Consider the following 16529-nt stretch of genomic DNA (forward strand, 5'->3'; position numbering starts at 1 on the left):
TGTTTTCCTTCTGGTCACCTTGACCCTGAGACAACACAAGGGATACCTCAAACCCATTTGATTTCCTTCTGGTCACCTTGACCCAGAGACAGCCCAAGGGTCAACTATCATCCATTTAAATAAAAGGGTTTATCATCAACATAAGGTCAGAACATCATTAGATCAGAAGCTCTTGTGAGTATTTTCTCGAAGGTCGTCATATTTCCGCAGCGACTCCAACAGAAATCAATGCCCAGCAATTCCACTCGTGTACATTGACTTTAGTTCCACACTTGAGGGTCCAGAGGGTCCTTCAGCAGACTAATGAAAAAATGAAGACCCTCCACTTGATTCCACGGGCGGAGGGAAGGAAGGACGGAGGCAGGAGAAGACGAGGAAATCAAGAGCAGAGACACGAGGAGGAGGACGTGTCCGTCAGTTAATGAAGGATGGATCTCGGCTGCTGACATTTCTCTAAACAGCGTCGACGCTTCAAACAGGTAGCCGTGGAAACCGTCTCCGACAGCACAAAAGTGTGTGAGTGTGCGAGGAGTGTGTGTCTTTTTTTTTTTTTTTCCCGCTGTCAGGAGCCACGCAGAGTTAAGAAGCCTTTGAATATTTAATGAACAAGCTCATGTTTATTCAAAGGATGTGTAACTTTTCTGAGCGGGTGTGTGGCCGACACTTTCGCACTAGTGAACACACACACACACACACACTCACACACACACATCTACACACAACCTTTTTTTTTAGACAGGAAAAAGGTGTAAGTTTTAAGTCTTATCCTACGTTTAGTTCATCCTTGACCTGGTTTTAAAGCAGAACCTTTGGTTAATTCAGGGTTTATTTAGCTTGAGAAAAGTTCCATTGAAGACTTTTTACAACTTTTTTTTATACCATTTGAAATTAGAATCAGGATCGTCTCGACAAAATGGAAATAAATAAATAACTAAAAGCATAAATGAAAGTACGGTTTCGAAAATGTCCTTTATACGAGTTAAAATTAGAAGTAAAACCATAAGAAAAAAACATTATTAAGAAAATAAATAACTAAAAACGTCACATAAATCATAAATGCAAGTATGGTTAAAAAAAAAAGTCCTTTATACAATTTAAAATTATAAGTAAAACAATAAGAACAAAATGTTAATAAATAAATAAATAAAAAAAACATCATATTAATTATAAAAATACAAGTATAGTTAAAAAAATGTCACTTATATGATTTAAAATTAGAATTAAAACCGTAAGAAAAAATAGTATTGAGTAAATCAATAAATAAAAATGCCAGATAAATTATAAATGCAAGCTTTGTTAAAAAAAAAAGGTATTTAGATGATTTAAAATTAGAATTAAAACTGTTAGACAATATATCAATAAGTCAATAAATTGATGAAAAAAATTAAAACGCCACATCAATTAAAGGTGAAATTAAGATTTTGAGAAAACACAATCGTGACAAATATAAATGGAGGTAGAATTTCTTATTCAATAAAAAGCTAATTTTGTCAATAAAAAAAAGGGGATTTTTTAATAAAAAAAAGATTTCATAAACATTTGGGGATTGATTAATAAGGAAAGAAACTCAAACCAATAAAACTGTTTAATTAAAAAAAAAAAAATCTATAAACCCTATTTAGTTGAAAATGTTTTTAATATAAGTCGTTTTTTTAGTGAATTTTTTTTTATTATTTATTATTTATCTATTTATTTATCCCATTATTTAGAAATAAATGAATCCACACCGTGCCTCGTACATCTTCTCATGTTTCCTAAAGTAAACGTCTCTTTCCAAAGTTGCTACCTTGAAGAAAAACTGCGACTAAAACTTCTAGAGTCGTGAGTTTAACTACTTCACTGCTTTGTTAGTTTCACTACTACTACTAAAATGTATAAATAAATAAATGTTACTAAATATTTTCATTTTTAAGACTTTTAAAAAATGCCAAATTGAGACCTTTTTTTGGATGAATTCGAAATTGGCAATTTTTATATCAATTTTAAAAGGCTACGAATTAGAAAATATTGAATTCATATCATTTACTTTAGGAATTATTAAAATACCAATAGAAACTAAATGTGAAAAATATCCTTATATATTATTTTGAAAACATTTAAATTTTAAACATTCAACTTTTTTTTTGGTTCCCGAATGAAAGGCCTTTTAAAAACTCTTTCAAGACTCGCAGGAAGCTCGTAATCCCCTTCTAAGGACGCCGGCCAAACACTTAGCCCTCGTGCAGAAGCGATATTGCTGCCCGTCATCATCTTCCATGAATAACATTAGCGCCGCACTCACCTTCAGCTCGCGCTCATGGTCTCCACTGCACAGCGTGTTGAGCGAGACTTTGAAGGATTTCCACACCGGGCTCAGGTTGTTCATTACCGTCTGAGGATCCAGAAGCAACCAGTCAATAGGTGATTAGACATTGAAGTGGGATTGATTGTGTTTCTTTACCTCCGTCCGGTGCACTAATGACTCGGTGCCATCGTTGTTTATTCTAAAGATCTCCAGGAATGGATCCGACTTGCTGAAGAAATCCTTCAGGAGTAAAAAGACGAGAGAATTGACGATGGAAGTACATTAGTGTCGAGTATTTCATGATTGAATTTAACTTTTCTAATGTTAAAACTTTGACTTTTTCTATTGAAATGTTGTTAAAAATAATTATTTTAGGAATAATTTAATTTGTTTGTTTCATTCATAGTTTAATTTTCTTTTTAATTAACTATATTTTTCACATAGATTTTGATATTCTAATTCCTATAATTCAAAAATAAATATTCGAAATACAATATTTTTTCATTCATAGCCTTTCAAATTCAATATTTAAAATCTTTTTGTATAATCGTGCCTTCTTACCAGACCAATGAAATCGCTCTTACTTTTAAATTCGCACCTAACTAAAAACTATCTGGGCAAACAAGAGGTTACGAGAGCGGAGTCCAGTATGACGTAATAATAGCTTCACTCCTCCTCCAGCCAGCTGCAATCACACCCCGCTTTGTTTATACAACGAGTCCCTTGGAGGTCAAGATTTTTCAATTGTCGTTTCAAGGTCTTGTCTTGACCTTTTAAGTATCTATTTTAGTGGGTATTTTTTGATTGTTTAAGCGCTTTGTGACCCTGGTTTGGAAAAGTGCATCCTGGATCGATGACGTTCGGTGACAAACCTTGATGCTTCACAGCAGAGTGGGTGTAGTTATGGTAATCTCCAGAAAAACAAAGTGTTTTCATCGGGCGGGGCTTTTTGTTTCATAAATATATGTTTTTTTTATGTATAATTTCTAAATTAAATTAAATTTTCGCATATATTTTGATTTTCTAATTCAAATCATTCAAAAATACATTTTCAAAATTCAATATTTTTTTAAATTCAGAGCCTTTCAAATTCTAGTCCCCCCTTAACAGACCAATGCAATCGCTCTAACTTTTAAATTCACACCAAACTAAAAATCTACCATCAGTTCAAAATCAGTTCAACCATCAAACAATAACAATAACAATAACAATAACAATAACAATAACAATAACATCCTCTGAACACTGTCATCAGTGAGCAGAGAAGCAGAATGAGTGCACGAATGCTCCTCCCCAGGTGCAACACTAATAGACTCAGGGACTCATTCATTCCTCGGGCTATTAAATTGTACAATTCTGAGTTCGGGGGCAGGAGTGGAGTGAAAGTATCTGGATGTTCTGTTCCATGTTAGTCTTTGTATCTTTGTCTTTGTTGTTTTTCTTTGATCTATGTTCTTTGTCTTTATCTTTATACTTAGATTGTGTCATCTTGTTCTTCCTCTTTATGTTCTTCTTATTTTATTTTTTATGTATTATTTTTTATTGTTTATGAAAAATTGCTGGCTATTGGTAAAAAACAATTTCCCAAATGAGAGCTCCTGAGGGATCAATAAAGTTTTACCTTACCTTACCTTACCTTAAAATCAATGAAACATTACCGTTGTTTTTGAATTGTTTTTGATCGTCTACATGATGGGATGAGTTCGATCATGTAACTCGGTGCTCGTTTGGTTCTGTCTCGTTGCACTATTATACCAACATGTTTATATGGAATTTAAAAGGCTACAAATGATACAATATTGAATTTAGAACATTTACTTTTTGAATTTTTAAAATAAAAACAAGAAACTCAACGTGTATAAATTTCCTTAATTTTGTAAATATTTTATTTTTAAAGATTTAACTATAAGAAAAATAAAAACAAAATCAACCTTTTAATATAGAAATGATTGAATTCAATTGGTTTTGTCCCAAAAAAAATTAAATCCTTAAAAAAAACATTTAAATAATTTTTATTGGCACCAATACTTATTTACACAATCAATATTCACCGTTTAGCTACTTCTCTGTCACTCATCCCTTTCTTCTCCTCTCTAGTTTATCCGTCCCTTCTTTTCTCTCCTCTTCATCCTTCCCCTCGAGGCGCAACTTCGGATTAGTCATCCGTGGCCGTATGTGCGAAAGCAAAAAATTAATAAAGTTATCTGTGTGCGTCGAGGGGCAGGTGAGATAGGAAGTCTTATTGGGGGGGGGACGAGGGACGGGGGGTACGGGGGGGGGGGCGAGGGGGGGGCGCCATCCCAACTCCTCGGGCCTCATTTAATGCCAGATTGTTCTTCTGTGTCTCAGGGCGTCGAGTCGCCCTCCCTGACAAATCCACCCACGTATTTCACGCCGGCGCCTCATCCGAACACGAACCTTGTCGTCCAGTTTACGAGCGCTGAAGGAGAGCTCCACGTAATCGTCATTGCCAGACAACTCCTCCGCTGTCACCTTTGTGAGCGCCGGAGAAAGAGAAACACACTCCAGTCAAGAGAAATGAGGTGAGTGGAAATGAGATGGAAATGAGGAACAGAGGAATAGAACAAAAAGAAATCATCCAATTAATTATTCCCTGTGTGGAGCGTTGCTGTTGTGTGTGTGTGTGTGTGTGTGTGTGTGTGTGTGTGTGTGTGTGTGTGTGTCGTTCTAACAGTGTCTGAAAGTTTGGTACCGTTATGGAAGACTTTCCTGCAGTGTTGCCTTGTTTGAGTAGAGATTTGGTCAGCTTCCTCTGCGAGACAATCTGAGAGGAAAACAACAGACATCATCTCTGTGGACTCGGTCTCGGCTCGCTTCACAAATACTTGGGTTGCCAGACATTGAGGGAGAGAAGATTCCACAGTTATTGCAGGCGAAATGATACCTAAAATGTTGACGTTGATAAGTAAACATACGATATAATCCCATGATCACATGACACACATACTATGCACATTACATATCAAGTGTGTCCATGATATTTATTAATGAAAATGTAACATATATGCATCTTTATACCCCATATCTCATGTTCAAGGTATGATGTATCTATAAACTTGTGATCATATGAAACACATCAAATGTTAACTTGACATTAATAAATGAACATATCATATTTATGCATCTTTATACCTCATATCTCATGTTCAATATATGTTGTATATAATAAACTCGTGATCATATGAAACATATGAAATGTTGAAATTACATTTTTAAATGAACATGTTACATTTATGCATCTTTATACCCCATATATAATGTTCACCATATGACGTATCTAATAAACTTGTGATCATATAAAAAACATCAAATGTTAACATGACATTCATAAATTAACATGTAACATATATGCATCTTTATACCCAATATCTCATGTTCATAATATATTGGATCTAATAAACTTGTGATCATATGAAACACATCAAATGTTAACATGACATTAATAAATGAACATATAATATTTGTGCATCTTTATACCTCATATCTCATGTTCATAATATAATGGATCTAATAAACTCATGATCATATGAAACACATCAAACGTTAACATGACATTAATAGATGAACATGTAACATATATGCATCTTTATACCCCATATCTCATGTTCACCATATGACGTATCTAATACATTTGTGATCATATAAACAACATCAAATGTTTACATTACATTAATAAATGAACATATAACATATATGCATCTTTATACCCAATATCTGCTGTTTAACATATGATGGATCTAATAAACCCGTGATCATATGAAACACATCAAATGTTAACATGACATTAATAAATCATCTTATAACATATATGCATCTTTGTACCCCATATCTCATTTTCAACATATGATGTATCGAATACATTAATGATCATATGATTTTTTTTTTTTAATTACCTTAAAAATGATGAAGAAATGTATACTTGACGCACATAAGCTGCACATTACACATCAAATGTTTCCATGACATTCCTAAATGAACATATAACATATATGCATCTTTATACCCCATACTGTATATCATGTTCAACATATGATGTAACTTATAAACTTGTGATCATATGAAACACATCAAATGTTAACATGACATTCATAAATGAACATATATGCATCTTTATACCCCATATATCATGTTCAACATATGATGTATCTAATAAACTTGTGATCATATAAACAACATCAAATGTTAACATGACATTAATAAATGAACATATAACATATATGCATCTTTATACCCAATATCTGCTGTTTAACATATGACGTATCTAATAAACTTGTGATCATATAAAGAACATCAAATGTTAACATGACATTCCTAAATGAACATATAACATATATGCATCTTTATACCCCATATATCATGTTCAACGTATGATGTAACTTATAAACGTGTAATGACATTAATAAGTAAACATATGAAATGTATGCATATCTGATGACACACATATTATGCACATAACATATCAAATGTTAACATGACATTAAAGTTCAACGTTATGTATTTGTATCTGCAATACTAACATCCGTCTGCAAACTTAAACTAAAAGCAGATTTTAGACCATGACCGTTCTGGATAGATTTTAACTAATATAATTATAGTCTCTACACGGTTGTAAAAAATGTTGAATCTTCATCTCCAAGATACAGTAAGTTTCTCATCATGACCATGTTTTACACTTATTACTTTATAAAGTTTGTTGGAAATCTAGGCGAACGAAAGGTTACGAGAGTCCATTATGACGTAATAATGGCTTCACTCCTCCTACAGGCAGCTGAAATCACGCCCCGCTTTGTTTATACCACGAGTCCCTTGGAGATGGAGACTTCCAGGATGAATGATGCGTGGTGACAAACCTTGATGTTTGACCAATCGCAGCGGAGTGGGTGTGGTTATGGTCGACAAGATTTTATCTCCAGTGGGCGGGGCTTAAGATCATTTTCTAATGTCAATATTTCAATGAAAACAGAGTTTTGTACAAACACACACACACTGATGATACAATAGAGTCACAGATCTATTTAACACACACGCACAACAACACTTTAATAAATGAACATATGGCATGTATAGTTATCTCATGAATCATTTCAAACCTTTGAAAAAAAGAAAAATGTTCTCTTTCTTTATCATCAATTTATTCATACTTTTCCATTTTCCTTCCCTTGAATATATCAAACATTAAAACACACACACACACACACACACACACACACACACACACACACACACACACACACACACACACACACACACACACACACACACACACACACACACACACACACACACACACACACACACACACACACACACACACACACACACACACACACACACACACCACACACACAGGTTATTTGCTTTTGTAAAAGTTTTTTTTTGGTAAAAACATCAATTACTCGCCTTCGGAAATCTCTTTAAGCCAGATTATGATCAGCAGCAAATATTCTTATTGATCGCAGCAGCGAGGGCCAGAAGGCCAGGTTTCCTCTCACACCATGTGCATGTAAATGAAGTGAAACTCAGGTTATGAATACGTTGGCGTGGCTTTAACTTACAGCCTCAAGGACGTTTAAAATACAGTGAAGATAACCACGCTAGCTGACCCCGGGTGACAACAGGCCATTGATATTCCGAACACGCATCAGGTCGACCTCTCCTAAAATCTTTAGGTTGTCTTTGATGTTGAGGTTCAATTTCAAAACAGGTTTAACCGGATTCTCGCTCTTCTTATGAGTTTATGACGTTATAACAAGTGATACAAAAGTAGTAGTAGGGGTAACAAATGATGTGATGAAACGCCTTCTTCTATGGAGAGGTCCAGACTTTCCTCTTCGCCGACTACATCGTCCAGCTCCTCCCGAGGGAGCGCCGAGTGTTCGTTAGCCAGCTGGGAGACACAGTCTCTCCAGCGTGTCCCGGGTCTCCCGGGTTTTTCAATGATGATCAAAGCCATTAAGCAGAAATATTTATAAAGTTCATACAAACTGCTGAAGCATGTTTTTTGCCACAGCGATCCAACACCACTGCGACCAAGAATATGAACTAATAAATTAGACGAGAAGGCAGAACACACAATATTACTGTTACTTTATATGCAACTCTTCGGAACACAAATATAATTCAACCAAAAAATCAATATTACAGTTGAAATCGAATGATATTAACGCAAATCTCATGGAGAATTGTCGATTCTTGTCATTTAACTCTATCTGTTCTGTTGTTTTTCTTTACTTTGTTCCTGTCTCTCGGATAATAAATAACTGACGCTGGAGTATAAAGATGCGACCGAAAGATCTCTCACTTCCCAGTGAGATCGGACATTCTAAGAGAAGATTCTGTATTAAACTCTCTTCATTTACAAGTAAAATTTCTCTTTTTGGTCTAAGTTCGTAGCTATACGTCAGTATTTTAACCTGACAAAATCTTTGGTCATTTTCTTTTTCCACCATGCGCCGGACTGGCATTCTGTTCTGGGGGTCCCCTGCCCCTTGTCCGAATAAACTAGGATAGCCTTCAGAAGCCCCAGAAGCAGAAAATAAAGAATGAATGAATGAATAAAAAGTTGATGGAAAGAGACGTTCAATCATTAAATGGTTTGAGCTGGAAACACATTGTAGGGGAATTCCTCCAAATAACACACCAGGTTAACTTAGATAAGTCTTCCAAGGGAACACTAACCATCCTGTCCTTCATCCTAGACCAGCTTTAGTTCCATCCAGTCTGGGTTTTTCCTGTTGTGACTTTTATCCCTCGGGTAATAACTGACCATAGGGTATAAAGATGCAACCGTAGAAGTTCTTGCATCAAAGAGAATTCGACAGACATGAGAATGTAGATTCTGTATTACTCTCTCCTTGTACAAGTAAAATTATTATGGCTTTGAACCATCTGTGATCTCTGCTCTTTGAGGTTTTTTTTAAAACAGATATGATGCAGATCACATGGGAAACAAAGTTTATAATCTCGCCTTGGATTATCTCTAAATTTAAGAGAAAGGATATTAACCGGTTTACATTTAATGCCATGAAGAGAACCAGTGAGTTTCTCTGTTCCTAAATCCTAACATGCCATTTGAAAAAAGTATACGAGGGTCAAACACAAGGAATATTTAACGAGGAAAAATGTGTAAAAGGTTATACAATAAAAAGAGAAACCTTTGAACCTTTGTAAACCTAAAGAACTTAACGGACCTGTCCCAGGGTGCACTCCATGGATCCCAAGAAGTCGGCGTCCCGGAGGCCATTGTTACCGGAGCTGATGTCGTGAAGCTCGATTCGCAGCCGCTGAACCTCCTCGAAGTAGTAATCCACCAGGAAGATCTTGGAGAAGACCGGACCGCTGCTGCTGCGGATCACCTCCGTGCGGTCCACCTGCAGACGTTTGGACACATTATTGATCAAGTTCATTGACTTTAATTAAAACATCACTAAGTAATTGACTCAATTTGAAGTGAAGCTTTTCGAAAGTAAATTTAATCTTTTGCATGACATATTAGTTTTACTGGCCACAGTTTAGATCAGTGAGAATCTTACCCGGTGAAATTATTATTTTTTCTCCCCTCAGTTCGGCTACAGCTAACAGTACATGTGATTGATAACGGTAATAAACTTCTTTCTTGTTAGAATGTTGAAATACACTTGAAAAAAAATTGAAATTTTGGAGTTTAATGAATAGTCTTTATATCTTCTGACAACACTTTCTATAAAGATCTCCTTTGGAGTTAACAAATAAATGTGACATTATCTTGCATTAATTCTATCTGAAAGAACCTGAAAATGTCACAGAATGTATAAAAACACAGGTTTTATTTTTGTTCTCTTTTCAGGTTCAATCCCAAAGAGAAGTCATTTTTTTATGCGTCATAGACTAAACGTGCACACAGACACCTAAGAATGTTCATCCTTTAATGCAAAATGAACTTTGTTCTTCATATGATCTAGATTTTAGCTGATTTTAGTACTGTTTTAATATATATATACAGTATATATACTGTATATATATATATATAGAGAGAGAGAGATGCTCATATATGTCAGCGTAAGTTCAAAGTGATAATAATTTTACTTGTACAAGGAGAGTAATACAGAACCCACGTTCACATGTCTGTCGATTTCTCGCTGAATCAAGAACTTCTTCGGTTGCATCTTTATACCCCATTGTAAGTTATTATCCGGGAGACAGAGATAATGATCTTAGATTAGATTTGGACTTTTTTATTTGTTCCAAATATTTAAAGAGGCAGGCTTTTTAAGCAAGGTTAAAGGATCTGGTGGACCATCAGACCTCAGAAGAGAAGGTCCAGTAAGTTCTTCAAAAACTCTTGCGAAGTCAGTAAAGGGAAAAACCTTTGGAAAGTTCCTGGAATGACTGCTTTGGTTTATCCTGAGAAAATTGAATGGAGATCAAAGTCTGCAAATAATTCAGGTGGTAATGGATGGATCGTCGCAGCTTTTTTTCAGCCTGGAAATTGACATTGACCAACTAGGAGGAAGCCCAGGGGCTGACCCGGTACATGCCGGGGAAATGATGTCTCTTGGTTGGATGTCTTGCGTTACGTTCAACATCTCAAGAGAAGGCCTGACTCAGCAGTATTCAGAGCGAGGGTTCCTGTATTGAGTCCTTTAACTCGACTGTCTAGAGGACGAGTATTTTCAACATTCACGCATCGATTTGAAAGAAGTCCATGGAGGACGGGTCATGTGATCACAGCTCTCCTCACTATCTGAGAGCAAACCTCAAGAGGTAAATACGGTTTTAAAAAAAAGAAAAGAAAGGGGTTAAGGATTATAATATCAAGTCATAGTGATCCCGCTACTACAAATACACAAAACATGTTTTTATTTATAAATATATAGAGAGAATTATTGATACATACAGTGTGTGTTGATGTGCCTGAGTCAATATAATAAAACATCATTAATAGAATTTGTCATGATTCGAATCTGATGACTCGACTGAATGAATCGTTTGACTTTTATTGACTTCAACCATCTTCCCAACACTAAATCAGCTGTTTTGATTGACACACGGCTGAGCCAATCAAATCCTTTAGCGGTCCCACTCGATGGGCGGAGCCTATGACAAAGATAGCAGCCCATTGGTTTGTTCTTAAAATAGTGAGTTTGTGTAGTGTCAATAAAGTTATTAATATAATCAGAATAAAACACCCAAATCAATGCAAAATACACATTAAAAAAAATCCAGATTTTAAAAGAACTCTAGCGTCCAATCAAGTCATTCTCCGGCTGGTTTCATGTGGTTATCTCAGATAACCAGCAGAGTTTTCGACTATAATCAAACAATTTTCAACTATAATCAAACAATTTTCAACTATAATCAAACAATTTTAAAATATAATCAAACAATTTTCAACTATAATCCAACAATTTTCAACTATAATTCAACAATTTTCAACTATAATCAAACAATTTTCAACTATAATCCAACAATTTTCAACTATAATCAAACAATTTTCAACTATAATCAAACAGTTTTCAACCAAAACCAAACAATTTTAAAATATAATCAAACACTTTTCAACTATAATCAAACAATTTTCAACTATAATCAAACAATGTTCAACTATAATCAAACAATTTTCAACTATAATAAAACAATTTTCAACTATAATCAAACAATTTAAACTGAAATAAAACAATTTTCAACTGTAATCAAACAATTTTCAACTATAATAAAAAAATGTTAACTATAATAAAAAAATTAAACTAAAATAAAACAATTTTCAACTATAATCAAACATTTTTCAATTGAAATCAAACAATTTTCAACTGTAATCAAACAATTTTCAACTATAATCATACAATTTTCAACGATAATCAAACAATTTTCAACTATAATCAAACAATTTTCAACTATAATCAAACAATTTTCAACTGTAATCAAACAATTTTCAACTATAATCAAAAGAAAGTAAACTGTAATCAAGTTTTCAAAAGCTTTATTTAAAAAAATGTTGTTTGCTGCTGAGTTACTCGATAATGTTCCACATTAATCGGCTGCACCGATTAAGAGTCTTAATGAACCTCACACACACACACACACACACACACACACACACACACACACACACACACACACACACACACACACACACACACACACACACACACACACACACACACACACACACACACACACACAAACACAAATCAATTTCTATGTTGTTTACATGAATCAACTTGATATATATCGACGTCTCTGACGAAGAGTGTTTCATCGACTCTAACTTTCTTCACTTGCCTCTGGGAAAATAATGTCGAGTCAAAGTGAAGTTTTTCATCCGAGCTGCCAAAAGAAAGCGAGTCAAGCTGTCACTGAGAACTCTGTTATTCAACTAACACACATCTAAATACGAGAGACAATATATATTCCTCTGTCGAAGCTCAGAACCTCCTTATCATGCAGGGCACCGTCTTATCTCTCCGGATATTTTCTAGCAGGACAAATATTGGCATCTGTGCTGCTACACCAGTCGTTCAAGCCGGTGTCGTGGAATCAGAGAAGAGATCTGTGGTTTGATGAAACACCTCAGAAGATATTACCTCTGCTGCTCCACCATCTTCTTTATCTGAAGCGTGAACAAAAACAAAACTGCTTTGTTTGGATCCCAAACTTTTAGAAGTATTGATTGTTTGTAACCAGTTCTTGGGCCTGTGAGGTGCCTGGAGTGAAGCCACGGAAGGGAACCATCTTGCTGTGAGGCGGAGGATTCATTTGATCACGTTGAAAAAACAACAAGAGAACAGTAATTACTCTTTTTTTTGTAGCTTCTTTAAGTATAATAACAAGTGTACTGCACCACTGAAGATAATAAGTATATTTACGAGTGTACTGAACCTCTGAAGATAATAGTATAATAAGTATAATAACGAGTGTACTGCACCACTGAAGATAATAAGTATAATAACGAGTGTACTGCACCACTGAAGATAATAAGTATAATAACGAGTGTACTGAACCTCTGAAGATAATAGTATAATAAGTATAATAACAAGTGTACTGCACCACTGAAGATAATAAGTATATTAACGAGTGTACTGAACCTCTGAAGATAATAGTATAATAAGTATAATAACGAGTGTACTGCACCACTGAAGATAACAGTATAATAAGTATATTAACTAGTGTACTGCACCTCTGAAGATAATAGTATAATAACCAGTGTACTGAACCTCTGAAGATAATAGTATAATAAGTATAATAACGAGTGTACTGCACCACTGAAGATAATAGTATAATAAGTATAATAACTAGTGTACTGCACCTCTGAAGATAATAGTATAATAAGTATAATAACGAGTACTTCACCACTTGAGAGAATACAAGTATAATAAGTATAATAACGAGTGTACTGCACCAGTGAAGATAATAGTATAATAAGTACAATAACGAGTGAACTGCACCACTGAAGATAATAATATAATAAGTATAATAACAAGTGTTCTGCACCATTGAAGATAATAGTATAATAAGTATAATAACGAGTACTTCACCACTTGAGAGAATACAAGTATAATAAGTATAATAACGAGTGTACTGCACCACTGAAGATAATAGTATACTAAATATAATAACTAGTGTACTGCACCTCTGAAGATAATAGTATAATAACGAGTGTACTGCACCTCTGCACCACTGAAGACAAGTATAATAAGTGTAATAACGAGTGTACTGCACCATTGAAGATAATACAAGTATAATAAGTATAATAACGAGTGTACTGCACCACTGAAGATTAGTATAATAAGTATAATAACGAGTGTACTGCACCACTGAAGATAATACAAGTATAATAAGTATAATAACGAGTATACTGCACCACTGAAGATACTACAATTATAATAAGTACAATAACGAGTGTACTGCACCACTGAAGATAATACAAGTATAATAAGTATAATAACGAGTGTACTGCACCACTTAAGATAATAGTTTAATAAGTATAATAACGAGTGTACTGCACCACTGAAGATTAGTATAATAAGTATAATAACGAGTGTACTGCACCACTGAAGATAATACAAGTATAATAAGTATAATAACGAGTATACTGCACCACTGAAGATACTACAATTATAATAAGTACAATAACGAGTGTACTGCACCACTGAAGATAATACAAGTATAATAAGTATAATAACGATTGTACTGCACCACTTAAGATAATAGTATAATAAGTATAATAACGAGTGTACTGCACCACTGAAGATACTACAATTATAATAAGTATAATAACGAGTGTACTGCACCACTGAAGACAAGTATAATAAGTATAATAACGAGTGTACTGTACCACTGAAGACAAGTATAATAAGTATAATAACGATTGTACTGCACCACTTAAGATAATAGTACAATAAGTACAATAACGAGTGTACTGCACCACTGAAGATACTACAATTATAATAAGTATAATAACAAGTGTACTGTACCACTGAAGACAAGTATAATAAGTATAATAACGATTGTACTGCACCACTTAAGATAATAGTACAATAAGTACAATAACGAGTGTACTGCACCACTGAAGATACTACAATTATAATAAGTATAATAACAAGTGTACTGCACCACTGAAGACAAGTATAATAAGTATAATAACGAGTGTACTGCACAATTGAAGACAAGTATAATAAGTATAATAACGAGTGTACTGTACCACTAAAATTAATAGTATAATAAGTATAATAACTAGTGTACTGCACCGCTGAAGATAATAGTATAATAAATATAATAACTAGTGTACTGCACCTCTGAAGATAATAGTATAATAACGAGTGTACTGCACCTCTGAAGATAATAGTATAATAAATATAATAACTAGTGTACTGCACCTCTGAAGATAATAGTATAATAACGAGTGTACTGCACCTCTGAAGATAATAGTATAATAAGTATAATAACGAGTGTACTGCACCACTGAAGATAAGAGTATAATAACTATAATAACGAGTACTTCACCACTTGAGAGAATACAAGTATAATAAGTATAATAACGAGTGTACTGCACCAGTGAAGATAATAGTATAATAAGTACAATAACGATTGAACTGCACCACTGAAGATAATAATATAATAAGTATAATAACAAGTGTACTGCACCAGTGAAGATAATAGTATAATAAGTACAATAACGAGTGAACTGCACCACTGAAGATAATAATATAATAACTATAATAACTAGTGTACTGCACCTCTGAAAATAATAGTATAATAACGAGTGTACTGCACCTCTGAAGATAATAGTATAATAAGTATAATAACGAGTGTACTGCATCACTGAAGATAAGAGTATAATAACTATAATAACGAGTACTTCACCACTTGAGAGAATACAAGTATAATAAGTATAATAACGAGTGTACTGCACCAGTGAAGATAATAGTATAATAAGTACAATAACGAGTGTACTGCACCACTGAAGATAATAGTATAATAAGTACAATAACGAGTGTACTGCACCACTGGAGAGAATACAAGTATAATAAGTATAATAACAAGTGTACTGCACCACTGAAGATAATAGTATAATAAGTACAATAACGAGTGAACTGCACCACTGAAGACAAGTATAATAAGTATAATAACGAGTGTACTGTACCACTGAAGACAAGTATAATAAGTATAATAACGAGTGTACTGCACCACTGAAGATAATACAAGTATAATAAGTATAATAACGAGTGTACTGCACCACTGAAGATTAGTATAATAAGTATAATAACGAGTATACTGCACCACTGAAGATAATACAAGTATAATAAGTACAATAACGAGTGTACTGCACCACTGAAGATAATACAAGTATAATAAATATAATAACGAGTGTACTGCACCACTTAAGATAATAGTATAATAAGTATAATAACGAGTGTACTGCACCACTGAAGACAAGTATAATAAGTATAATGATGAGTGTACTGAACCATTGAAGACAAGTATAGTAAGTATAATAACGAGTGTACTGCACCATTGAAGACAAGTATAATAAGTATAATAACGAGTGTACTGCACCACTGAAGATAATAGTATAATAAGTAAAATAATGAGTGTACTGCACCACTGAAGACAAGTATAATAAGTAAAATAATGAGTGTACTGCACCACTGAAGATAATACAAGTATAATAAGTACAATAACGAGTGTACGGTACCACTGAAGACAAGTATAATAAGTACAATAACGAGTGTACTGCACCACTGAA

The 16529-nt window shown here is 34.1% G+C and overlaps 1 protein-coding gene across 1 annotated transcript in view; it reads right to left on the reverse strand.

Annotated features, from left to right (window-relative positions):
* cpne4b (copine IVb) overlaps positions 1-16529 on the reverse strand; it is a 77454-nt gene that overhangs the window by 18882 nt on the left and 42043 nt on the right. Inside the window, exons 3-7 of the mRNA XM_087786352.1 lie at positions 9496-9675; positions 4998-5069; positions 4703-4777; positions 2441-2524; positions 2282-2371 (exon numbers count right to left, since the gene is read on the reverse strand). Coding sequence (XP_087642478.1) covers positions 2282-2371; positions 2441-2524; positions 4703-4777; positions 4998-5069; positions 9496-9675 — 501 coding nt within the window. The remainder of the gene's footprint in view (positions 1-2281; positions 2372-2440; positions 2525-4702; positions 4778-4997; positions 5070-9495; positions 9676-16529) is intronic.

Source organism: Callionymus lyra, chromosome 3, assembly GCF_982586985.1.
Source record: "Callionymus lyra chromosome 3, fCalLyr1.hap1.1, whole genome shotgun sequence".
Taxonomy (NCBI): Eukaryota; Metazoa; Chordata; class Actinopteri; order Syngnathiformes; family Callionymidae; genus Callionymus; species Callionymus lyra.